The sequence below is a fragment of the Scyliorhinus canicula genome, chromosome 20, assembly GCF_902713615.1.
Source record: "Scyliorhinus canicula chromosome 20, sScyCan1.1, whole genome shotgun sequence".
Lineage (NCBI taxonomy): Eukaryota > Metazoa > Chordata > Chondrichthyes > Carcharhiniformes > Scyliorhinidae > Scyliorhinus > Scyliorhinus canicula.
The window spans coordinates 75930846-75957874 of NC_052165.1; the positions used below are offsets into that span (position 1 = coordinate 75930846).

Below are 27029 nucleotides of genomic sequence, written 5' to 3' on the forward strand. Positions count from 1 at the left end.
TTGGAAAGAGCCGGGGCTGTTGAAACAGGAGGCTGAGCTGTGACAGTCGTGGCTTCCACTTTGACATTCATTCACATCTGAAGTTGAGGAGAAAGGAAGAGTTCATTGGAGGATCCCCAGCTTAAATCTGCTTAAATCTTAAACTTGCTGCACACACTCAGATTAAGGCTTTGACCTCATGACTCTTATAAATTATGAACTAATCCACTCAGTTGGTTGAATGGGTAAAGGCCCCAATTGGTGTAACACTGAACCTCACAACACAAATTCTCCAGTCCCATATGGAAACAGTAACTTCAGTTCATTCCCCAATGGGTTCAATGATTCCCATCACACACCTGTACAGACAGATCCATTCCAGGTGTAGCCAGTCACACAGGAGCATCTGAAGCTTCCGTCCTGCTGGGTACAGGAGGCATTGGGTCCACATGGATTGTTCACGCACACGTCAGTAACTGCAGATAGGAAACAAATGAGATGTTTCAGAGAAATCACACCATTCCTGAATGATGTCGGGGGATGTCGAATTAGGGTAGGAAAATTAATTTTCATCAATACAAGGAGAGATGCAGTCAATCATTGGGGAATACTTAAATCTGGTGCCTTTGAAATACATCAGGGAGCTCTCACCCTTTCAGAGGGTGGTTTGTGGAATGCTCTCTGCTAATTTACAATGTCAGAATGCTTACAGCTCAGTATGTGGCCATTCAGCCCACTGAGCCTGTCCCAGCTCCCTGGAACAGTAATGTAATTCATCTAATTTTGTTGGCATTAGGCTGTGTGGCACTTTAGCTTTTCCTCTGTCACCCTGCAATATATTTCCCTCCAGTCCCTTACCCAATTTAGTTTGGGGGGCAGCATTGAATCTGCCTCCACCACACCCTCAGGTAGCATATCCCAGATCATCTGTGGTTAGCACAGTTGCTTCACAGCTTTAGGGTCCCAGATTTGATTCCCGGCTTGGGTCACTATCTGTCTACACGTTCTCCTCGTGTCTGCTCCGGGTTCCTCCCACAGTCTAAAGATGTGCAGGTTAGATGGATTGGCCATGCTAAATTGCCCTTAAGTGTCCAAAAAGGTTAGGTTGGGTTACTGGGTTACAGGCATAGGGTGGAGGTGTGGGCTTGAGTGGGCTGCTCTTTCCAAGGGCCGGTGCAAACACAATGGGCCGAATGGTCGCTTTCTGCATTGTAAATTTTATGAAATCTATGAAATCATTCTCACTCACGGAATAAAATTGATTTTCCTCATATCACCTCTAGTTCATTTGCCATTCATCTCAAGTCTCTATTCTCCGGTTCTCAAACTGTTTGCCAATGGGAACAATTTCTCTCCATCTACTTACTTCTAAAGATCCACCCGACAAGCGAGGTAGGCAGAATTTCCCACAATGACTGGAATTTACTGACCGCTCCAGCCAGTGGGATCTTCTGATCCCATTGGCTGTGAACTCCCCCCCCCCCCCCCCCCCCCTTACAGGTTTCCCGGCAGCAGGGTGTGGATATAACCTATAACCCCTTTGACATTGGCGGAACCAGGAGATCCCGCCGCCGGCCATTGCTGATTCCCCTTTGCCACCACTAATCATGCGATTGGGCGCACGGAAAATCCTGTCTAATGGGGGTGTTGGAGGTGAAAATATTCACACGAAGGCCGGAGTATAAGTTAAAAAAAAGCAGTTTATTATATCAGAATTCTGAGAGGAAGGTCTGAGACTCCTCATTGACAGCACCCTTTCTCACTTGAGCTAAGGCTCACACGGGTTAACATCAGGGCCGGCTCAAGGTACCGGCAACTCGGGCAGTCGCCCGGGGCACCATGTGCTGGGGGCGCCATCAAGGAGTGCGTGACCGGCGTCAGAGACCCGGCGCATGCGCAGTTGGGCCGGTGCCAACCAGCGCATGCGCGGTGGCCGCCCCGCACAAACATGGCGGATGGATCCAGGCTCGCCGGTGGAAGAAAGGAGGCCTGCCGACTGAGAGACCGGCCCGCCGATCGGTGGGTCCCGATCATATACCAGGTCACTCCCCCCCCCCCCCCCCCCCCCCCCCCCCCCCCCAGCGAACGGAGCCCCCCCCCCCCGAAGGGCGCCGAAGTTCAGCTTGCCCGGGGCGCCAGCAACCCTAGGGCCGTTTCTGGTTAATATACAGATTCAAGCGGCGGATTAGTTGTATTCTCCTTTACATACAATCAATATGGTTAAAGTAGGTGTTGTCTTACCCACCCCCCTAACTTCATACAGAAGTCATTCAAAACTAACATAATGATGTCCTGTCTGCAACTGGGGTCCCTGATCTTATCAAGCACACATAGCATTTCTTGTTCTGGGAAGCTGTTATCAGCGGCTGTTGAAATACTCCCTAGGTTCTCATGAGGTAGTTTACACAGTTTGCAACTTATTTTTGAAGGAAAGTGGCTCGTTCAGCCATTTTGTGTCTTTTGTATTACTAAAATAGTTAACAGTCATTTTGTGTCCTTTCTGATATTAACAAGCATTGTGTATTCACACCCTATTTCTACAAATTGCCTCTTCTAAACAGGCATCTAAGCCAATGAGTATCTTTTGTCTCATCAGAACTATTCAAAAGTAATATTGGAGGACAAATGTCATTACAGGGCCAGCTTTAATTTATATCATAGTCCAGTATCACAAAATGCCCTCGAACAGGGGCGAATTTCAGCCCCTCTCCCCCTCATGGCCTGTATTGTGCAGCAGAGGAAGCCCACCATTGGTCAGTAGTGGGGTCTATTGGTTCCTGCTGCTGTCAATGGAGTTCCCCCTTATTCGCACATCTCACCAAATATCTCAATTGTTGCTAAACTAATGTCCATAAATGTTCACCGCTATTTGTACCTACATATCACCAGCTTGTCTACATCTTCTTGAAGTTTATCAGTATCCTCCTCATTGCTCAAAATATTTCCATATTTCACATCATCTACAAAATTCTCACATTGTTACCTGAACATTCCAGTGCAATCATTCATTTATATCGGGAAAAGCAGTGGTCCCAGTGCAGGCCCCTCTCTATACCTTACTTCAATCCAGGAAACAATCCATCATCGATACTCGGTTTCCTGTCACTCAGCCAACGTTGCATCCATGCTGCCTCTGTCCCTTTGATTCTGGGAGATTTAGGACATCCCAGTACATCACATCAACTGTATGACCCTTATCAACACTCACAAATAGCTCATAAATAGCTCCAAAAATTTGAAAAAAATCTGCATAGTGCTTAGATTTAACTGCTTTATTGCAGGTTTTGTTTTCTATCCAATAATGGATTCCGAGGCTCTGACACCATTCAGGGTTCATACATCTCCCAGCAGGTTATAATTCAGAATGTGATCATTTCCCCCTGCCAATAGCCCAGCTGGTCCAGATGAGTCATCCAGACCGGAATTCGACAGGGTTTGGCTGAAAAATATTCTTAGAGTTTGTAACTTCATCACCATTGGTACCAAGAAATGGAAATGGGAAGATTTTCCAGGGAAAATTGGGCGAGCTTCTCCGCGGGTGTTGCAGAGCGGGATGCTCCATTTTGCCGCCAGTCTGAGGGTTTCCCGACGGCATTGGGCTTTCCCACAATGGGAAACCCCGTTGACTGGCCGGCGTAACGGAGAATACCGCCAGTGGATTGAGGCAGAAATGTGGCGCGGCGACAGAGCATCCTGCTGACTGAGTGTCAGTTACCTGCACAATTCCTTCAGTCTCCAAATGGTTAACAACATGCAATATTTGCAATACTCACAGTTTTTGGTTTTAAAATACAGCGTTGAACCCAGTTCCTCTTCTCCAAAGAATGTTTTCACAGAAACATTGACAAGGTATGGAGTTGACTCTTTCAGATCTGTTAAAGGGAAATAACCAGATAGATTGGTGACTCGGGTCCCATTTTAAAGTGGAGACCGATATAAGGTCAATGGTAGAAGAACCAAAGGTGAAATAAGCGCAACATTATTTACACAGCATCTGTTTAGGATCTGGAATGTCGCTGAGGCAGATTGAATTTTGGCTCTGAAAAGAAAATAGGATCATTAATTGATTAGAGCTAGGGAAATGGCTGGATTGGTGGTTTCAGCTGAGTTGCTGTTGCAGTGAGCTGGCATGAATATAAAGGGCCAAATGGTCTCCTTCTCTCCTGTAACCATTCTATGATTCAGCTGATCAGAAGCCAGGGAAGGACCTTACAAGATAGCAGACGCATTGATTGAAATGACCCTCTGGTTTAAATGGGAATGTGATGGTCACTTGCACAGTGAGCGATAGAACTACCCCTTCAGCTGATGGTGGCTGCAGCTCTTCATGTAGATGGAACAGCTCCTCTATCGCCCCCTTTGCTGAAATATACTTCTCCCAGTCAAATAACCTCCCCGGTATCTTTAAGGTCTGCATGGCTAGAATTTCTTTCAGGTTTGATATAGTGTAGATTATGTATCTTTCTCTTATGCTGCCTCATCTTCCATTCTTCCATCCAGAAAACTCTGCAACACCCATTAAAATGTCAAAGAAGGAAATCTCTGTTGGGGATTCCAGAACTCTGGCAATCAATTTACAAGTCGCAGGTTCCAAACTAAAGCATTTCATTAAGTCTTAGTTGGTGCTGCCAATTGACCTGCCTCTTAAATCATACAGACTCGACAACCATGGGAGTACAAGTCACAGGTGAATGAGAGTCTAATTCTCTTCCATCTTAACAATCTTTGATTTCATTATCTCCCGGCCAAATCGCACGCACAGGTTCAGAAAGCTCCAAACCACACTGGAAACCACAATGTTGCCAATATGGGGTCGGAACCTGGTGGACGTGGGTTACTGCTCCTGAAGCCATCTCCAAAGTTGTTGGTTCCCTGCATTTCTATCCAAATTCAGCAGATATCGCAGGGAAATTGGGATTATGAAAGCAAAAGGTTCACTCTAGTGTTCCATACCAGGTGTCTTTATCTGTGAGGAACCTTCATCTGTCTTTGCTCCCAAACCCATCCAGGTCTTGCCAGGACACCCCAAGACTCACCCCACCCACCCCCCTGTCAAAATCTCACTTATTTGGTTCCTCAGTTATTCACACTGACTTTACCTGTAAGGATCAGACTGGTATTCGGAGGGAAAACAATTATATTCTTCATGGGTCTGTCACTGCCAGAGGGCCCATAGCCAATGGAGTAGGACAAAACCTGGGCAGCACCGGAGGTGGGTGGATCCCAGCTAATCACAGCAGTAGATGAGGTTATGTGGGAAACCTGCACGTTGCTGAGGAATATCGAAGCTGTTAATAAAACAAATTCTCAGTTAGATTGAGGGAAACATTTCAGTTTTGCAACAGTGACAGAGGATCAATTTTACACTAATATTATAATTTGTGAATACATACATGGGAGAGTAGTGACATTAAGAGACTGGGAGCGGAGAGTTCCGGTAAAGGGAGAGTCACACTCGACGGACACGGTGTAAGTTGTGTCTGGTTCCAACCCTGAAAAGAAAGACCCAAAGTTAAATACAATTCCCAGAATACTGCGATAATAATTCACATGGGTTCTTTAGCAGGAGTGTATTTCTCCAGGTTTACTTCTTAAACTCCCTTTCCTGGTACAGGATTTACACCTCAGTCATGTCAACCGCAACCATATTTGAGGCAGTCTGATTGGTCATTTATCAATGTTGATCTTCAGCAAGGTGTACCAGAGTATCCTGGGAACGACCTGTCCAAATTTGTCAGAAATGAACAGGCCTACATTTGCTGCTTCTCTCAGGTTTGTGTTTTCAGGTTTCACAGGAACATTAACAATGTGTTATTGAGCTTAAGCCGTTAATGAAGTAGTTGGTTGCCATCCAGGGTGGGGTTGGGGTACTACGGGCCAGGGTGAGGGGCCCCAATCTCAGCTTTTCTGAACCAGCACTCAGCTTTTTCATTCTCAGTGAAGTTGACATTTTCACTACAAAATCATCCCAAACCTTCAGTCACAATGGAAAACAAACACTCCCTTCACTCCACACATCATGGGGGAGATTTTCACTGAAGTTTCCTACCTTCATCTGCCATGGCCCTGGCAACAAACCTGAAACCCAGGCTACGGGAATAAATATTGGGCGCGATTGTACAGCTTCACCATGTCCAATTCGGTGACACCATGAGGCCGTTAAATACCGCCAGATGCCTCTCGGATATTTACAACACGAGGGACTTGTTAGATCCCATGAGACGTCGCGATCTGGAGCTCGCCCTCACTGGGCGGGATCCGGAATTGCATATCTAAGTGAGCGATTTGCTTCACTTAAATATGTCCACGCGGGAGAGTCCCAAGGCCCGGGATCGAACACACGCACCTGGAGACCTCCCAATGGCGCCGCTTAACGCTGGTTTCCACAAATGTTAAAGCACTTGGGGTGGGGTCTTCTAGGCAATCAGAGGCCCCCATGTGGTCGGGCTCTGGGCAGGGTTGTACCTGCCCAGGTACCCTGACATCCCCAATGCCTCCTGGGCACCTTGGCACTGCCAGGGTTCCCAGGTGGCACTGCCAGGCTGGCAGGGACAAGGTGCCCTGATGCCAGGTTCCCCGTGATGGAGATGGGGACTGGAGCTACCCTGCCCTTATGAGGTGGAATGAGGGGAGGAAGGTGCGCAAGGACCCCCTAAATGATAAGTTAGGACATTGAGGGTGCCTGGAGATGGTGATAGGGGGAGTTCAAGAGTTCAAGGCGACATTTAAAAATGACATTTAGAAATTAATGTAAGTGCAGCCTTGCTGGGGCATTCCTCGCCGAAGCACAAAATGTTCAATGATCCCTACAAGTGTCAGAGAGCAGACGTCCTGTGGGGAAGCTGGATAGAAACCTAGTGGCTGAATTATACCAAACTGTTCGCGTGGGCCATCACACATGACTGCGACTCGCAGATAGGAGTTGGCAGCACCCTACAAAATCCAGTACATAGGTTTATGGTTCTATGGTTTAGCTGAACATTGATAGAACACTGCAGAATGAGCTGTGCAACATTAGAAAGGCCTCTTGATTCACCCACACCTGAATTCAGGTTCCCTCACATTGGTGGGAGGTAAACCGAGAAATATTACTTTGTCAGTGACTGTCACCCGTTTGTGATGAAATCCATTCAACCTTTGGAGGAAATATCTGGTTTGATTGAAAATTAAACAAACCCTGCAACCCAAGAATGCTATCTAATCTGTGAGAAATCTGTGTTTTAAGAGTCAATTTTAAGTGATTTCAGATAATATCTGAATATTATTTTGCACTCAAGACACATGCTTTCCTTTGCATTAAAACTTTACAACATGGCCTCCAGACTCAATGCTTAGCCTCAGGGTCAAGATGTTGTACCTGCAGCCGTCTCGCTCATGGGTTGATGGATGGATTTTGCTACTTCAGACTCAGTTGTAGCTCAGTGGTAGCATGATTGCTCCTAAGTCAGAAGGTTACACGAGACTCCAGAGACTGGAGTGCAAAATCTCGACTGACACTGCGATGCAGCATTGAGAGAGGGCTGCACTGAGTGGAGCTGTCTTCCAGATGAAACCGTAAAACCAAAGACCCAACTCTGTCCTCAGCTTCATCTGAAATGTCCCACAGCACTATTTTGAGGTGCGGGGCACCTGCCTCTGATGTCCCAGCCAACATTCTTCCCCCGACCAGGGGCAGCATGGCAGCATTGTGGATAGCGCAATTGCTTCACAGCTCCAGGGTCCCAGGTTCGATTGCGGTTTGGGTCACTGTCTGTGCAGAGTCTGCACATCCTCCCTGTGTCTGCATGAGTTTCCTCCGGGTGCTCCGGATTCCTCCCACAGTCCAAAGGTGGCAGGTTAGGTGGATTGGCCATGATAAATTGCCCTTAGTGTCCAAAATTGCCCTTAGTGTTGGGTGGGGTTACTGGGTTATGGGAATAGGGTGGAGGTGTTGACCTTGGGTAGGGTGCTCTTTCAAAGAGCCGGTGCAGACTCGATGGGCCGAATGGCCTCCTTCTGCACTGTAAATTCTATGATAATCTATGACCAACGTCACGGAAATTGGGGCAAAATATTGCGCCTGTTAGAAATCTGAAGCAAAAACACAGAAACCAGAGTTGCTGTCCAGATGCTGAGCATTTCCAGCATATTCTCTATTTATACCACGAAAATGATTATTGATCATTATTACATTACTCCTTGTGTACAAATCAGTTGCCTCATTTCCCAGATTAAAAGAATGGCTGCACTTCAAAAAGGAACGGGGATTTTCCCTGCCGCCCGTGTTGTGTTTCGCAGAGGTGACTCGCCATTGCCTGGCGGTAGGATCTTTGGCTTTCGCCAATATTTATGGTGTTTTGAGTTGTTCGCCAGCCCCGCCACCGGGGCACCCGGAGCGGGACGTCGCCATCGGTCGGTCTTCTTCTTACCTGTGATCAGTGTCTCTGTATTGGCTGAGGCGAGGCTGGCAGCGTGGGCAGTGCTGGGTCTCCCAATACTGTAGTAGTGCAGACTGCAGTCCCTCAGAGCACTCACACTCTGAAGCTGTGCCCACGAGATCACAGCACTGGTGGTGGAGATGGATGTTAAACTCAGAGTCCCGGGAATCATTTCTAAGAGCAAAACAAAAAGTCATTAATCTCAAGGGTTCCATGGGATCACTGCAAGAACGGCAATTTAAGCTCACGGTTGCAAAGTAAGTTCTTTTCCAGATCACCCTTTAAAAACCAGGAGCAAATGGAAGTCTGACTGAAATTTGTTTTCCTGTATCCCTTTCCAGAGGCTCTTTCAAATGCTGATGTTGTCTTGTCTGTTGTTGCTGCTTCTCTTAGTCTGCAGTCTAATATCAGATTCTCCCAGTTAGGTGGAATGTTTGAGACGAATGAAAACAGACTTGATTCCAGAAACTTTCATTGGAATTAGATTTCCATGGTTCTAATAGCTCAGCAATCGTCTTGTCACCAAAAGGTTTCTGGAGGAGCTTTCACATTCGAGTCAAGGGGAAATTCAATCAGTTCTCATTTCCACTGTCAGCTAATTTTTGGCAAAATATTTTGAGGAGATCCTCCCGCTATATTTCTGACGTGTCTCTTACAAAGCAATGTGTGAACATCTTTTCTCTTGACATGATTAATTAGCTTCCCAAAGATGGTCGTTCGTCACACTTTGACATTCCATGCCCAATTCTGCTTTGCACCAAGGTGTCTACAAATACTGAATTTAATTGTGGAGAACTGTCTGTGAACACGCAACTAAATATTGTGGAACAGTCACAAAACTAGAGCATGGGAACAGCTCACCAGAGTAGGTTCTGAAGGTGAAAGGTCGGGTTGTCACCAGGCCATCTGAGGAGGTGTTTACCTGGATCACAGTGGTACACACCGTCAGGGAGCCCAGACCTGCAATTAAATTCACATCAATCACCTAGACAGCATAAAAAACATGAAAACCAATTTCCAGAAACATACCACTATGCTTGCATGGTATCCAACACACAATAACAATCGCTTATTGTCACAAGTAGGCTTCAATGAAGTTACTCTGAAAGGCCCTTAGTCGCCACATTCCGGCGCCTGTTCGGGGAGGCCGATACGGGAATCTCCGTGGTATCTCCATGATTAAATATGTTAGAATGTGGGATTGAACAACACAGAATTGGGAGGTCCAAAGTTCGATTTCTGGTATCTGCTCCTCTAGTCACTTTACACCTTTGATAAACCGGAGCTCATCCTAGACTCTGCTGCGGGAATCCAAACACACACTGAGTCCCAATCGCCCATCATTCCTGTGGTCACACTGGTGGTCACACCGAGTACCAATCGCCCATCACTCCTGTGGTCACTGGACAATAGCTGCCCTTCCAGTAACACCTCCATTTTAAAATTCAGACCCTTGTTTTTTTAAATCCTCGTTGGCCTCACCCTTCCCTATCTCCATATTCTCCTCCTGCCGACAACTCTCTGATATATCTGTGCTATTTCATTCTAGCCTCTTGAGATCTTCAATTTCATTTGCCTCACCATTGGCAGTGTAACTTCAGTTGCCCAGGCGTTAGCACTGGAATTCTCTCCTTAAATCTAACCGTGTTTCTGCCCTTAAACCTCTCCTTAATAATTAACTCTTTATTCAAGCTTTTAGTTACTTGTCCTAATATTGTCTTGTATGACTCGGTGTCAAATTTTATTTGATGTTGCCCCTGTGAAGCACCTTGGGACATTTTACTCGGTTATAGGCGCTATATCAATGCAGGTGTCTGTTGAATGAGTCAATCCCTGTGTGGATCTCTGTTTAATTCTTCTCGGTCTCATTCAGCTGATTGTCAAATATCCTGACGGTTGGGATTTGAAATCGGATGAATGATCCTGAGGAGACCTGTTTCAGTGACGTTCCCTGAAGTGGATGTTAAATTTCCAGGACATGCCTGCATTCGGTTTCTGTTGAGCTCAGGCTCCAATCGTTACCTCAGGTCTTAGTGGGCAGTGATGTCCCTGATTAGATGAAGACTTGTAAACCCTTCAACATTCACTGTCGACACTCTCGGCCGTGAGGCCTGGGTCAAACACCTGGAGCAGCAGCAGCGATTCTGACTCCAGTGGAAATCAATGTAAATTGGACGGAATAAAATGGAGGAAGTCGCAAAAACTTGGCAAAACTAGGAAAATTCAAACTTAGAAATTAGAATAATAAAGTTACACAGACCAGGTTATTGTTGCTTCTTTGGTGAAAGAAGATCACAGCGAGCTCAGCTTTGTGCAAGCACAGAGAAATCTAAGTGAGATCTGAAATACTTACCGGGTAAAACTAAACTGGTGGCGTTTCCAGGCCGGTAACTTTGCAGCTGGAGGATCCCATTGGTGTGGTTTGTACAGTTTGTGTTAATTTGGTAGTTGCGAATCACAGTTCCTGGTATTGGCACGGTCATCCATTTCAGTGTGACATTGGGGCCTGTGGCATTGGCCCGTACAGTGTGGACCATGTTCCTGAGGTCTGGGGAAGCAGTGGAGAGGAAGCAATAAATAATACAGATAGACGGATTGCTTATGTTCAGACCTTACTGCAAAGCAAGGTGTGCATGGCAAGAATAAACTTTGACCATGAGTGATTAATGTGGACCTGATTATTATTGGGAGGATTGTGAGAGAACAGGAATTTTTAGGAATTAACAAGGTCTCCTTGATAATGTCCTGAGACAATTAATCATGAAAATAGCAGTTGACTAATCATATGGGCGTTTAGCAATCTGAAGGTCTATTGTGTATGAACTATAAATGTATATTTCTTTATGGTTGAACAACTCAGGTATATAAATCAAAGTAAGGTTGCCGGGCTAAGTTCGATAGCAGAAGTGGGAAGAATCATTGTCTAGCCTGTACTTTATAGGCCAATCACGTTTATTGAAGCCTGTTCCATTTTCACAAACATGCTGTGTTCACTGGATGAGTGTTGACAGAATTAGAGGGAATGAGGTTGACTAACAGGAAGCTTTCAAATCCTTGAGTAGTCTTGAACTCCTGACTTCCTGACACTGAGCTGAATGTGTTATCCAATGAAGTAAACTGACACACGAGGATCCAGGCTCTCTGTAAACTCCAGGATGCAGCTCAGGTCCATTAGGATCCAAACAGAAACTGTTCCAGTATAAACATTGACTTGTGTGGTGATAAGTGGATGTACTGGGACAGCCTTACCGTAACACCTGGTGCCTGATCTCCTCCAGCCTGGTTTACAGGTACATGCCAGGTATCCAGAGCGGTCTGTGCTACACACTGCGTTTACGTCACAACTCAGGTTGTGGCAGAGACCTGGCACTGTAAAATGAAGGAGACACAGGAATATCAGTGTGAGAGCACAGTAAAGGGCTGGGTGGGGACATGGATCTGCCCCGAGTCAGGGTAAAACTTTCTCTTACCTATCCCATTACAAACGCACTTTAATTAAATCAAGGCTCCATGTCATCAACATTGATGAAGGGGCTAATTCTATCAAGTCTAAATACTAACTTCCCAAAGGTAGCTCTTTCAGAATGCAGTCATAAGCTCTTAACAACATCACTCTATGATAACATGTATATGTAACACCAACTCTCTATCAAATTAATGCTGTATTATAATAATTATACGCAATGTCCTGTCGATGGGATGCGACATGTGAACACAATCTAATCAGTTCGAAATTGTCTTATTTTACAATGTTGTTCCAATGTTTAAGCCAGATTCTCAACATTTTTTCGATAAGGTTTGGTGAGGGCCAAAAGTGGGGGCGAGGCTTTAGAGCGATGAATTAAACAAAACTCACCCATTTCATAATAAATTTTGAATCTAGTGTTTGGCACATATGGACCAGAGTGGAAATGGACCCAGGCACCGGTGCAATTGGAGAGGTGAAAGTTGGTGACGTTCAAGTGTTTCTGGGTCAGTGTGAAACGCTCGTGTCGATCGGGATCTGTTCCACAGCCAAAGGAGATGTAATCATCCTGGGATTCCACAGATAGTGACTCCACCCTGAATCGCAGTCCTGTGTGTGAATGAAAAATAGACCCGAGTTAGTGGAAGTCCCATTTCTGTAGAGTGTCTGTGTTTCACTCATTGCTTCTGTTTGGATACCGGACCAGACTCAAATTTCTGTCAGGATATTGGGCGAGAAACCCCAAACACTTTTTTAAAATTTGTAAAACTTTGATTGATGACTCTGACCAATAGGTATCTTTTATGTTAAAACAAACTTTAACTTAAACACAGAATTTACCAAATTAACAATAAAGATATGGCTTTACAATTAACCGCTAAACAATTTGTAGATAAAACGAAAAGCTTTAACTCACTTTCTACACTTGCCGGCATATATATTCCAAAAAAGCAATCCAAAATCTACACATAAACAAAGTTAGCGATCAGAGTTATTTGCTGTTCTATGTGCAAACGTTTGGGGGAGACCCTTTCGGGAACACCTGAAAATCCTTCTGTCTTGTCAGAATCAAATCCTATGGCAAAACTGCTGAAGACTACAGACAGACCTGGCTCCTTTATCCCACTAAGATGTCCTCTAATCTGTTTAGCTAGGACTAAATACGATCCCTTGCTAATTATCTCCACTTCAGGGTACCTCCTTTCTATAAACAGTATTCCATTAGTCATCTATTCAGGAATAAGTAAATGGTTAGAATCAATGATTCCCTCACTTTTATGACACTTTAATTACATCTTTAGCATACTGCCTGTATGTATTTGAACCGAGTGTTTTTATTAATATTACTCAATAAAATATTATAACAATTTCCTACATTCAATACGCTTCAAACATGGAAAAGATATTGTGCATAATCCTGTTCCCCTCATGTTGTTGGTGACATAAGAGGTGATTTTGCACCTGCCATGAGCGTAAATGGCGATGAGGGCGCAAAATCCCGCGGGACTAGCAAAACGGGATTCTCGCCGGAGAGATCACGTTTTCCAATTTTCCCCATCCCTCACTGGTGACGGAATTAAGTACTTGTCCAGAAAGATCGGTAGCCTCGCCTCGATAAACATAGAACATACAGTGCAGGAGGAGGCCATTCGGCCCATCGAGTCTGCACTGACCCCCTTAAGCCCTCACTTCCACCCTATCCCCATAACCCAATTACCCCTCCTAACCTTTTTGGTCACTGAGAGCAATTTATCATGGCCAATCCACCTAACCCCGCATGTCTTTGGACTGTGGGAGGAAACCGGAGCACCCGGAGGAAACCCACACAGACACGGGGAGAACGTGCAGACTCCGCACAGACAGTGACCCAGCGGGGAATCGAACCTGGGACCCTGGAGCTGTGAAGCCACAGTGCTAGCCCCTTGTGCTACCTCGCTGCATAAATTTTAATGTACTTAAAGGGCTTCCCCGCTATATGTTCCCTCGCCTATCAGGCACCGCCTCTCCACTGTGCCGGTGTGGACCATACCTCCAGGTTCCTTGTACACAAAGTGCCGGATTGTCTGGAGAGAAATCCCGACTGCCCAGCCGGAGAGCTGCCGGCAGATTTTCCCGCCTCAGCCAGAGATCTGTCCATTAGCTATCCCATCGCTGAGCCAGGAGGTGACGAATTTAAGTCCCATGCCGGATGCAAACAGGTAATCGAGGCTGACTCAACAAGCAACAACTTATGCTCACAGAAGCATTAGAAAACCGAAACATGATTCCAAGCCACACAAGGAGATATTCGGTCAGGGGTTGTAAAACGTCTTATGACACGATTTCAAAGGAGAGACGGGAGATCTCTTCAGTATCCAAGACAATATTTATCCCTTAACCGACGTCAATGTCTGGTCATCACCCTATTGCTGTTTGTGGGACCTTGCTGTGCACATCTAGTCTGCTGCATTTCCTACATTACAACAGCGTACACTTCAAAAGAATGTGGATGAAGGATCATCAACTTGAAATGTTCAGTCTATTTCTTGTTGCATAGATGTTGCCCAACCTATGAAGTATTTCCAGGACTTTTTTGCTTTTCATTTCAGAGTTTCAGCAGGTCATGTTTTGCTTTCGCTTCAAACATTATTTCATTTTGCGTCATCCTTCGGTACGACATGTAAATATGAGCTTTACATTCTTTCCGGAAAAGGTTTTGAGGATGGCCTCTGGATTAATACCTGCCTTAAATGCTGAACCAAAAAGCTGCATTCTCAGAACTCAGTAGAACTGAGGCTGGGTGGAAGAATTTGAAATGATCTGTGTATTGCTGTAATAGGGCTTTAAGGGATAGAAGCATGACATCACCACAAGGGAAATGTGCCACGTGATCCAGTCTTAGTTTCAGTTTTGCTTGGAGCAGAGCGCACGCACACAGCTCTGATGCTTTCAAGCTTTATATCTATACAGGACTGTTATGATATGCCTAGTCTTATTAAATGAACCCACAAAATGTTTACCCTTTTGGGTGATTGGTGCATTGTGTCATGTAAAGTAAATAAGCCCAAGATGGTATAAGATTATAATAACATGATATATACATGTGGTCAGATTATCTGAATGAGGTGCGTTAGGCAGAATGAATGGATGTGCATACAAGCTGTAGAATGAGGCTGGGTATCAGGAGCATTTCCTTTCCACAGAGGGTTTATGCGTCTTTCATAAAGGCTGCTGGCTCATGTAATGGATAAAGGTCCACAGCAAACATTCCCAGAAGAGGTGTACAGAAGGAATGTCAGGCATATCATGGTCGCAGTTATTAATTGGAACTTATTCTTAATCACCTTCGGAGGCCGGCGAGAAATCCCACAGAATTCCTATTACTCCAGTCCCTAGGGGTCTATTTTCATAGAAAAATCATAGAAAATATTATTTTGGCCCATCTACCCATGCCCTCACTTGTCCACCCTGCCTGTAACCCCATAAACAAACTTGCACATCCCTGGATATTATGGGGCAATTTAGCATGACCAATCCACCTAACCTGCACATCTTTGGGCTGTGGGAGGAAACCAGAGCACCCGGAGGAAACCCATGCAGACAATCGGAGAACATGCAAACTCCACACAGCCACCCAAGGCCGGAATTGGCATAGAACATAGTGCAGAAGGAGGCCCTTTGGCCCATCGAGTCTGCACCAACCCATTTAAGCCCTTCACTTCCACCCTATCCCCATAACCCAATAACCCCATCTAAACTTTTTTGGTCACTAAGGGCAATTTATCATGGCCAATCCACCTAACCTGCACATCTTTGGACTGTGGGAGGAAACCGGAGCACCCGGAGGAACCCCACGCAGACATGGGGAGAACGTGCAAACTCCGCACAAATAGTGACCCAGCGGGGAATTGAACCTGGGAGCCTGGTGCTGTGAGGCAGCAGTGCTAACCACTGGCGCTGTGATGCAGCAGTGCTAACCACTGGCGCTGTGTGGAAGCAGTGATAACCACTGGCCCTGTGAGTTGCAGTGCTAACCACTGACACTGTGAGGCGGCAGTGATAACCACTGGCGCTGTGAGGCAGCAGTGCTAACCAATGGTGCTGTGAGGCTGCAGTGTTAGGTTCTGGCACTGTGATGCAGCAGTGTTAACCACTGAGACTGTGAGGCGGCAGTGATAACCACTGGCACTGTGAGGCAGCAGTGCTAACCACTGGCACTGCGAGGCAGCAGTGCTAACCACTGGCACTGCGAGGCAGCAGTGCTAACCACTGGCACTGCGAGGCAGCAGTGCTAACCACTGGCACTGTGAGGCAGCAGTGCTAACCACTGGCACTGCGAGGCAGCAGTGCTAACCACTGGCACTGTGAGGCAGCAGTGCTAACCACTGGCACTGTGAGGCAGCAGTGCTAACCACTGGCACTGTGAGGCAGCAGTGCTAACCACTGGCACTGTGAGGCAGCAGTGCTAACCACTGGCACTGTGAGGCAGCAGTGCTAACCACTGGCACTGTGAGGCAGCAGTGCTAACCACTGGCACTGTGATGCAGCAGTGCTAACCACTGGCACTGTGAGGCAGCAGTGCTAACCACTGGCACTGTGAGGCAGCAGTGCTAACCACTGGCACTGTGAGGCAGCAGTGCTAACCACTGGCACTGCGAGGCAGCAGTGCTAACCACTGGCACTGTGAGGCAGCAGTGCTAACCACTGGCACTGTGAGGCAGCAGTGCTAACCACTGGCACTGTGAGGCAGCAGTGCTAACCACTGGCACTGTGAGGCAGCAGTGCTAACCACTGGCACTGTGAGGCAGCAGTGCTAACCACTGGCACTGTGATGCAGCAGTGCTAACCACTGGCACTGTGAGGCAGCAGTGCTAACCACTGGCACTGTGAGGCAGCAGTGCTAACCACTGGCACTGTGATGCAGCAGTGCTAACCACTGGCACTGTGAGGCAGCAGTGCTTGTCACTATGCCATCATACCTTTTACGCTGCATTTTATCTTTTCTAAGTGATTACAATGGCTGCTGATGGGTGTTAATGTCGCAATCCTGTTACAATGAATGCTTGCCCCAGATGTAATTCAGAGCAGCTCTTTGGGGGAAAGGTTAGGGTATTATTTGGAAGTATATTTAGGAACCAGTTTTCACCTATGTTAGAGAGAGGCAAAGGGAGACTGCTTCTGTGTTCTCTGGACTTTGCGAAAAACTATTTTAAAGATGCTCTTGCTCAAGTTTCTTCCTTTACACAGCGAAGCAGCAGCGAGTTATAAAGATGGGTTGGGATCCTTGGGTGCTGTGTGAATTAGTTGCAATGTGATTGGTTTAGACCATGGAGATAGACAGGTCTTCCTCTGTCTATATTTTCACATGTTCCTCTGCAAGGAAAACCTTCCCCATCGTCAGGGATGTCAATGCCCTGAACCAAAAATGAATTTTGACATGAAGTCATCATTGGAATATAGAAAAATGTGGCAGGACATGGATTGCAGCATTCAAGAAAGCCACCACTTTCTCAAGGGAAATTACAGATGGGCAATAAAAATTCTGGCTTAGCCAGTGACATCCACATCTCATGAATAATATATATTTTTAAAATAGGTTGCAGAGATTTAAATGATTTAAAAAAAAATTCCTCTCTTCTGCTTGATTATGCAGTCCCATGAGACTGACAGGAGCTGCAGTTGGTTTCATTTGAGGGGGGTAATCTAGACTGGACTGACACATCACTCCCAGGATGTGGTGCGATCGTGTCACATGTCAGCTCAAACTGGTGAAAACCACATGCTTGGCAGAGTGGTTTCTGGAGAGCAAAGGATTGTGGGCGTTGATGCTGCCATTAATCAGTGACCCATGAAGATCGATATGTCAGGTGACCAACGGAAAGGAAGGGGTGAGCCATGATGTCATGTGATCAAACCTCCCGGAATGTAATTGAAGTAGAGTTTGACCACTCCGGGTCGGATTGAGAACCAGCTCATACTTTTCCCTCCCAAGAGTCTGCCCTCTGGTGAGTGGATGGCGCAGCAGTTCAATGTCTCCACTTTCACCTTTGGGACTGGGGTTTGCCATTACCTTTATATTGTCGAGTGGAGCTAGGCAACTGCGCCATGTTGAAGAACCAGTACATGTCTGCACTGTTCAGGTACAGACTTGGGAAGTTATAGGACATGATAAAACCAGATGCACAGGGACACGGATTCCCTGGAAGAGCCGGACGATTCACTGTTCCTGGTATAATTACCGGTTGGCAAATGCAAGCTGAAAACAGAGAGAGAAAACATGAATTGGTTAAGGCAAATTTGGCTTTTCTAATACCAGTTAAACTGCTTCAGTGGGCGGGCCAAACCAGTGAGAGTGACCATCAGATCTCTTACCCTCGGTCACTTGGGGATTTCTCTACCCGACACGCGAAGGCTGACTCCGGTGGACTGAGTGAATGTAATTAGTCTAAGGCCTAATGGCATTGAAACTGAGTCAGCACCATTTTAGGGAGCACATGACTCAGGCCAAGGGTTGTTTCTCACTGGAAGAAAACAGAAGACGACCTCAGCAGCCCCCTGCTCACCTCACCAGTACGAGAAAAGTTTCCTTCGACATTGTCTGCTTCACCTCTCTGGCCGTCAGACCCCAGTTGACAAGGGATGTCATCAACACGGTTGTAAGCCAATCGCAAAAAAGAAACTAAAGGTGACACGAGAAACCATTGACACGTGGAATGTGCATACTCTCAGCAACAATGCAACAGGAAACGAGGCTGAGATTATCGGTAGAGATCTGACTAGATACAATGTCCAGATCACCGCCCACGTCGAGACTCATCTGCCTGAGGAAGGTCAGCTCGAGGAAATCACAGGCTACGACATTCTTTTGAAGAGGCCATGGAACAGAAGAATAATGCAAAGCTGGTGTAGGCTGTGCCTTGATGACCCACCTCGTCAGTAAGTTGACTTGCTTCTCAAGGGTGTTAAGATCATAAGACCATAAGATATAGGAGCAGAAGTAGGTCATCTGGCCCACTGAGTCTGCTACGCCATTCAATGAGACCATGACTGATCTGGAATGATAATCCTCAACTCTACTTTCCTACCTTATCCCCATAACCCTTGATTCCCTCACTGATTAAAGACCTGTCTATCTCAGCCTTGAACACACCGAACTACCCAACCTCTACAGCCCTCTGAAAAGAATTCCACAGATTCACTACCCTCTGAGAGAAGATGCCAGTGATCATCTGATGGTGCTGAAGCTCCCCCTGCACAGCAACAAGTGATCACTTATCACCCCTAGCATGACCAACTCTGATGAAATCAAGTCATAAATTCTACAATAACCTCCACGCCTAGATTACTGCTGTGCCAAAGTCAGCAAAGCTAATCATTCTCGGTGGCTTCAATGCAGGGGGTTGGTGCAGGTCACCAGACTTGGGAAGGGGCCATAAAGAAAAATCAGGGTTGCAAGTTGTAACAGCAATAGTCTCCTCTTGCTGGAGATGTGTGCTGAGAACATTAAAAACCGTAAGATATGGGAGCAGATTTAGGCTATTCGGCCCATCGGGTCTGCTCCGTTGTTCAATCATGGCTGATATGTTCTTCATCCCTATTCTTCTGCCTTCTCCCCATAACCCTCGATCCCCGTATTCATCAAGAAATCTTATTAATCAAGAACACAAGATTTGTGCTTGAGCATGAACTCTTAATCAGCAATATAGCTCTCTGCTCTCTAAGCATAACAAGACACCTTGAATATAACCACTAACCGAGGAGGGCAATGGAGAAAATCAGCCAATTTGAGAAATTTGTCCGAATGGTTTGCCAGTTCCATAACAACGTGCTCATTTGTGGATGTTGGTGAGTCTTTTGATCCATTCCCATAAGTTAAATAGTCCTGTGTGCCAACACCAACTCTCTTCAGCATGTTTTTCTCCCTCATGCTTTCTGATGCCTTCCATGATGGTGATCCTGGCAGTGAAATTCAAAATCATATCGATGGGAAGCTGCTCAATCTGAGACCACTCCAGGCAAAGACCAAGGTCACCGGGGTCATACCTCGCCATTTCCTGTTTGCCGATGATTGTGCACGAGCTGCTGGTTCAGAACTGGACAAGCAATGTAGAATGGACTTTTACTTCAATGTCTGCGACAACTTCAGCACAAGGTAAACTGACGTAATGTGCCAGACTGCTCCCAGAAAGCTCGATTACGTGCCCAAGGTACCCGTCAATGACCAGAACCTGTCAGCAGTGGATTCTCTCATCTCGACAGCACACTCTCTCTGACTGTCTACATTGATGCTGAGATATATGCAATGATTGCCAAAACAGGTGGAGCCTTCGGTAGACAGCATCATGCAAGAACCTCAACCATTTTCATTGAGTTGCCTTCGGAGGTTTCTGACGAAAAGATGGCAGGACAAAATGCCAGAGAGTTGTTCACCCGAGCTGGATGCCAAGCACCCACGCAGTACTGAGACAGTCACAGCTCTGTCAGGTCGGTCATGTAGCTTACCAAGGAGGAGTGCTCGGGTCTGGGGCGCACTCTCACAGTGGTCAAAGGAGTTCAGAAGGCTCTGGGAGTTTTGATATCGACTCAGGGTCTTAGGAGAAGCTCGTCTGGCTTTGCTGCACTTGCCACAACCAAATACAAAATGGTGTGGCCTCCTTCAACAGCAAGTGTAAATCAGGGGCAGTGAGTTCTAGATGTCGGGCAATTTGTGTTCCAACTTGTTTAAAGTTTGAGTTGGGTATAAATTTGTTGCTCAAGTTACCCATTCTCTGATTCAGCAAAGTATTCTATTTTGCATCTGGAATCACCTTTGAGGCAGTCATATATATTTCAGAGATTCATCTTAATTAAATTTATAATTATCAATAAAGGGATCCTCTCAGTGACTGAATTGGTTCAGGCAGTCAGCAGGGCCATCAAGTAGGCCAAGAGACAACTGGATATGTTCCCCATTCCAGATCAGAACAGTCTCCCAGATGGCCTCCTGCACTGTCGGGACTCTCTGATTTTTCTATGATCTATGATATTGGGGTACAAACAGTCAATAAAGTTAAAGATGGAAATGATATTATTTTTCCTTGGGAATAGTCAGTCAGTTACCTGTACAAGTTCTTCCATCTCCATCATGTCCAGCCTTACACACACATTGGAAAGAGCCAGGGCTGTTGAAACAGGAGGCTGAGCTGTGACAGTCGTGGCTTCCACTTTGACATTCATTCACATCTAAAGTTGGGAAGAAAGGAACAGTTCACTGGAGGATCCTCAACATGTCTCTTTAAAAGATGTCTAATCCAGGCTGTGATATCAAGATTAGGCCTTTGCCTTATCTCAGCATCAACCGGAAGTATCAGTGGGATATCTCATTGTGAGGGGAGTGCTAGTCTGTTGTTAACTTTATTAATTGTATCTTCACTGGCATTGCAAACTCTTAACATCATCATCTAATTGCACCACAATCCTAGTCAAGTTTGGAACTTGACAAAATCTATGATTGAATATGGCATGGCGACTCTCTGCAAGCTCTCTCCTTATCACCGTTCTGGCCTACTTAAACTATTTTCCACTTCTTATATTTGCTTTGTTTGGCCCCTTGTTCCGCACTGTAACCAAACACTGTTTGCCGATGTACCATTTGTCAACGGGCTCTGTTGATTATTCTTTTTGTCTACTATGTACGTACTGTGTACAATCCCTCGGTCGCAGAAAAATACTTTTCACTGTACTTCGGTATATATGACAATAAATCAAATCCATCAGTCAATCAATCTGCAGTGCTATATGAAAGCAGTAACTTCAGTTCATTCCCCATTGGGTTCAATAATTCCCATCACACACCTGTACAGACAGATCCATTCCAGGTGTAGCCAGTCACACAGGAGCATCTGAAGCTTCCGTCCTGCTGGGTACAGGAGGCATTGGGTCCACACGGATTGTTCACACACACGTCAATAGCTGCAGATAGAAAACAAAATGGAGTTGAGAGGTCAGGTATCCTTTCCTTCCCTGTTAATTATACATGGAACACAAGGCTACATGTCTGGACAAGCCATTAAAATTAAAACTGGTTCACCATTTGTCTCGCTGGCTTTCTGGCTTCAGAGTGTTATCCCAAAGAATGGATGTGCGAGGAACTCTATTTTCTTACAATGACATGTGAACGTGTGAAACCTAGACCCTAATTTTATGATAATGGCCAAGTTGTCATAGGTCAATTATGAGAACAATGTAAAACAGAAGTTCTAGCCACCTGGCAGAAAATAGATTTCTGATGACAGCTATTTAATATGGCATATTTCTGGAGCATTAAGAGGGAAAGAGTCCAGACCAGCAAAGGACAGGACCATGCCCAAGATCCATCAGTAGACAGATAATTCAGGCTAGCTTTTACAACCTATTTGAAGGAACAGGCCATGTTTTTGTTACAGAGGTACCTTTAATAGAGTGAAGCAATAAACTGCTGCAAATTCTTCTTCGTCAACCTCACTCTATTTCATCTGTGAACCAAAAAGAAACCATTGGCCTGCAATATTTTAAGAGTTCATCTCAGGAGAAGGAGGAGTGACAGCGAATTTTTGGATCTTAAAGATTTAAGTGCATCCTCTTTGATAGTCACTTTTCTCGAAAGTGTGGGCATGTCGGTATGAGTGTGTGAGTGGGTGCGATTGCAAATTCATTTTGGGCGTTGAGTAATAAACATCTATCGTTTTTTTTATACTTACAACAAAACTTATAATTTTTCTGTTTTTGAGAGTTACAGCTCAGGGAGTGGGAGATAAAACACATTATTTTAAAACATACCTGTCTATCAGAGGAGAAAAAAGTAGGAACCATCCTACCATCTCTCCGCTGTCTGAAACAAGACTGATAACTTCTAAAAAGAGGTTTGAATTCCCAGTGACTGAGTCAAAAAACCACACAACACTATTTCATATTTCAATACTTTTACTGTAACAACCAAACTAAACTCAACATTGACCAAACATTACTTAGTAGGCAACAAAATACTGACCTACAGGAAGGATTCCCTCCTTAACTTTCTAACATAACCAAAAATATCCACATCTTGTTTATATATTACTTTGCATCTCCACATAACTGTAGTCCTTACCGGAACAAAAGTTACTCGTAGCTTCCAATAGTCTAACTTCGCACTGTTTTGCTGAATTATAAATGTCCAATGTCCATTAAAAGTCATTACTCTCAACTTCCAGCTGCAAATCCCACTCCAGTGATGCCTTCTCCCAATCACGTCAAAGCAAATCTTCCAATGTCCTTGCATTTCTACTGGTTCCATCTCTATGATTAGAGAATGCGTTCCCCAGCACATTCTGCCTGCTTTTCATAGTGGCTTCTTTTTTGTTTTCTCTCTCTGATCTCCGAGTCAGTAAGTCTGCATGCAGCAAGAAGAATTGCATCTCTCTTTCTATTCATGTGTTTAATCTGACATTTGTGTTTCAATCGGACGTGACTTGGGCCTCCAGTCCCCATGGCAACAAGGTTATTTTGGGCTATTGTCAGTCAAAGCTAGTTGAAGATTGCACCTTCAATTAAAAGAGACAGTATAAAATATATCCATCTTATGAAACGTCATACCAGTAACGTAAGTCATGGGGATGCTTGGGGTCTCCTTAGTCTTGATGTTTGGCCTGCTGAGGTTGAAATCTTGGTGTAGAATCCATACTCCAGCATGGCCCTGGCCCTGATTGGAAGTGTGTCATTAATGAGTTCCATGACCAGGCTGAGGTAGTTAATGAAGACACATTCTGACAGTTTTGCTTCATATCCATCAGGATTCTAAAGGTCTCAGTCTCCAATCCATTGCCAAGGACCATTGTTATAATACTGCCATGCAGGACTTGCAGAATAGTAACACACTTCCATGTCTCTGGAGGACTTTCCAGGGGTTTCTACGGTTGATGGAGTCAAAGGCCTTTCACAAATTAATTAAAGCCACAAAGATATCTTGCGTCATCGGAAAACTCATCAAGTGACAATGATCATCATCAAATGCCATAATTCTCCACCAGCTCTCGCCCGGACATGCAGCTACACCTCCAGCTATTGTTACTGATTAGTAGACGGGAGAGGTTGTTGAACACTTACCATATCTTGGTAACTACCTTTCTCAAAAGGTAGAAGAGGAGACCAACATAGAATCAAGTGCGCCAATGCAACCTTCCAAAAATTGTGCAAGAGGGTCCACGACAATAGAAATCTTATCGGGGGAGAAAGCCTTTAACCTACAATGCTGCTGCTTTCTATAAAGCAGCGGGACTTACATCATCTACCAAAGACACCTCTGGGCACTGGAGAACATCCACCAGCAGTGTCTCCACTGAATATTCAAAGTCAAGTGGGAAGACAGGTGAACAGGCTCCAGCAACGCAGCCAAGGTCATATGAAATCAGCTCTGGTTAGTCCGAACACTGCATGAGCATGTCAAATAAACAGCCTTCGAATTGGATCCACTTTTCACAACTAGAGGATTGCACGCAATCTCAAGGAGGATAGGAGAACAGTTTAAGGACTTTGAACGTATCAGTGAAAAAGGGACATTGGTGAGCAGGAGACACTGGACACAGGATCCACCACGTGACAACACCTCACCAAACATATGCAACACCGTTGGAAACTGGCCACATAAGCTCCTCTGCGGAGAAGCGATGAAAGCAGATGGAGAGAAAGCAGAACCCTGTCTTGAGAAAGCCCGATCCGCAGGACAGATGATGTCCTATGTGCTCACTCGTCTGTGGCTTAAGGCCTGACCTGCTGAGTCACCCGAGGACAGGCAACTCATGAGACCAGACACACGTCGTTCTCGACTTGAGGGACTGACAACACCAGCATAACAACGACAACACGAACAACTTAAGAAATGTACGAAAGCAGAACTGGACTATCGTTCTGTACTGGCCCTTGAAATACCAGTCTGCTGTCATTTACTGTCGAAACTGCACCAGGAAGAACAGATCACTTGCTGAGGTATGGGTTACAACAGTGTGAGGTAACTGGATAGAATAAGATGCAGGGCAGACTTTGAACCTTTGTTATTTTTACCTTGGGGCAATTTATTTTCCAACTTTGAACTTTTGAGTTGTGTTGAAATTCACTGCTCAGCCTCCCCGCCTCTGACTTGGCAGAATATTCCACATTTGCCGCTCTAATCATTTTTAAGGCACTTGCAAATTCTTCACAGATAAAACACAGCTCCCTGCTCCCCAACATTTTAAAGTTATCACGAAAGGCATCTTCCCAATAAACAGTCGGTTCAGTCTGTGTGCACTCGTCACATAGACCAAGAGGATTCTGGATGTGGTCCCCATTCCTGGCTGGAACAGACTCTCAGACATTGGGGACACAACAGAATATCAAAGTAAAAGAAAATGGGAATGGGATGAGTTAGGCCCTGGAAAAAATCAGTGTCAGTTACCTGTACAATTCCTCCCATCTCCAGTATGTCCAGCCTTACACACACATTGGAAAGAGCCGGGGTTGTTGAAACAGGAGGCCGAGCTGTGACAGTCGTGGCTTCCACTTTGACATTCATTCACATCTGAAGTTGAGGAGAAAGGAAGAGTTCATTGGAGGATCCTCAGCTTTGTCAATCTGAAACTTTCTACACACACCCAGATATAGTCTTGAACCACATGACTCTTGGAGAACAATCTTCAACAGAGTTCTTGAGCTAGGGAGGAGTAAAAACACAGAGTGTCCTCTCCTGACAGCCACATTTGCTGGCCTGTTGTGGGTTGGCACATTCAACGCTGTAGGTTATAATTAACGGGTCATTTGGTAGCACAGAACCTGAGTATTGCTGAAAAAAGAAGCATGTCAAAACTTTTCATCTTGCACTCATCTGCCCACATGCCAAGAATACTAGTGAAGGGGCAAACAAGAATTTCTACTGCATGAGAAGAGAGTTCTGATTGTGTGGCACTGGATACTGATTGGTAGACGATAATGTACTATCAGCTGCCCAATTTGTGAGCTGGCACATTCTAATCAGGAGGTAATTGTTATGTTGGACTTCTCTCAACTAACCACAGGAGACCCAGGAACAGGTTACCATAGTTTATTCAAGATTCAAGCAATTCTCTGCGAGGAGAGGCAATAACCCCAGAGAAACCTCGGGAGACCATCTTCCTCTGATACAGCTCTAACACAGCAATCACAGGGAGTGTATTCTAATGCAGCTGTCTGCTCCAAGTCCCAGCTACAGGCTGCTTATTCAGCTAGTCAGTGCGCAGAACATAGTTGTAATATTCCGATCCTGCCCACATAGTGTTATTATTATTAAACCTTCACCTAAACACTTGTTTGTAATCTAACTGGAAAAATATCTGTCATTCTAAAAAGTAAACAACCTTGCTAGCGAGCTTTGCTGATCTCAGGTTTTTGACGTTCAGCATCTAACTAAAATGTGATTGTACTCTAATGGAGGGGTGTTCGATCAATTCCCTCGTTTTACTGAATCTGTTAATTTCCCCTTTCAGTTATAATTGCCATAACTTCACTTGTTCCTTGCAGAGAATTGCGTGTGGTAGTGGAAAGATTTTCTGGCTGATTAACACTTTGACAGGTTGTGATGTGAATACTCCATCCGAGGCCTTAACCATTTAAATCTGCAGCTCCTGCTGCAGTGACGACATCCATCCCAGTTTCCACCTCATCTGTGTTCAGTGTCAATCAACCCCTTGTATGGGAACCCCCAAGCTACAAGATGTGCTGCAGCAACTCACCAAGGCTATTTGACCATACCTTCCAAACCCGTGACCTCTGACTCCCCTCAGAAGGACAAGGGAAGCAAATACATTGGAACATCACCACCTACAAGTAGACCTCCGGGCTGCACAACAGCCTGAGTTACAGCCATGTCCCGGATCCTTCACTGTCGCAGGAGCAAACTTCTAGAACTTTCTTCCTAACAGCACTGTGGGTGAATTTGCATCGCACGGACTTTAGAGGTTCAAGGCAGCAGCGCATCACCACATCTTAAAGGGCAATTAGGGATGGCCAATAAATGCTGACCTCACCAGTATGCCCACATTCCATTAAAGAATGAAAAAATTAATTCTTAAGCACTGGGAAAAGGAGATATGTAAATTCACCGCTCCCCGCCCCAGTTCCCAGACAATTTGTAGACACTATCCAACTCCTCAACCAACGAGTCACTGTCCATGTCTTAGCCT

General features: G+C 45.4%; 1 protein-coding gene across 1 annotated transcript in view; it reads right to left on the reverse strand.

Moving 5' to 3' along the window:
• Positions 1-2844: 2844 nt before the first annotated feature.
• LOC119954770 (neurogenic locus Notch protein-like) overlaps positions 2845-27029 on the reverse strand; it is a 48808-nt gene continuing 24623 nt past the window's right edge. The window contains exons 9-21 of the mRNA XM_038780311.1: positions 25271-25393; positions 21676-21792; positions 20941-21063; positions 17912-18097; positions 12253-12471; positions 11646-11765; positions 10750-10944; positions 9258-9356; positions 8388-8570; positions 5373-5471; positions 5079-5267; positions 3753-3851; positions 2845-2939 (exon numbers count right to left, since the gene is read on the reverse strand). Of these exons, the coding sequence (XP_038636239.1) occupies positions 2845-2939; positions 3753-3851; positions 5079-5267; positions 5373-5471; positions 8388-8570; positions 9258-9356; positions 10750-10944; positions 11646-11765; positions 12253-12471; positions 17912-18097; positions 20941-21063; positions 21676-21792; positions 25271-25393 (1847 nt within the window). The remainder of the gene's footprint in view (positions 2940-3752; positions 3852-5078; positions 5268-5372; positions 5472-8387; positions 8571-9257; positions 9357-10749; positions 10945-11645; positions 11766-12252; positions 12472-17911; positions 18098-20940; positions 21064-21675; positions 21793-25270; positions 25394-27029) is intronic.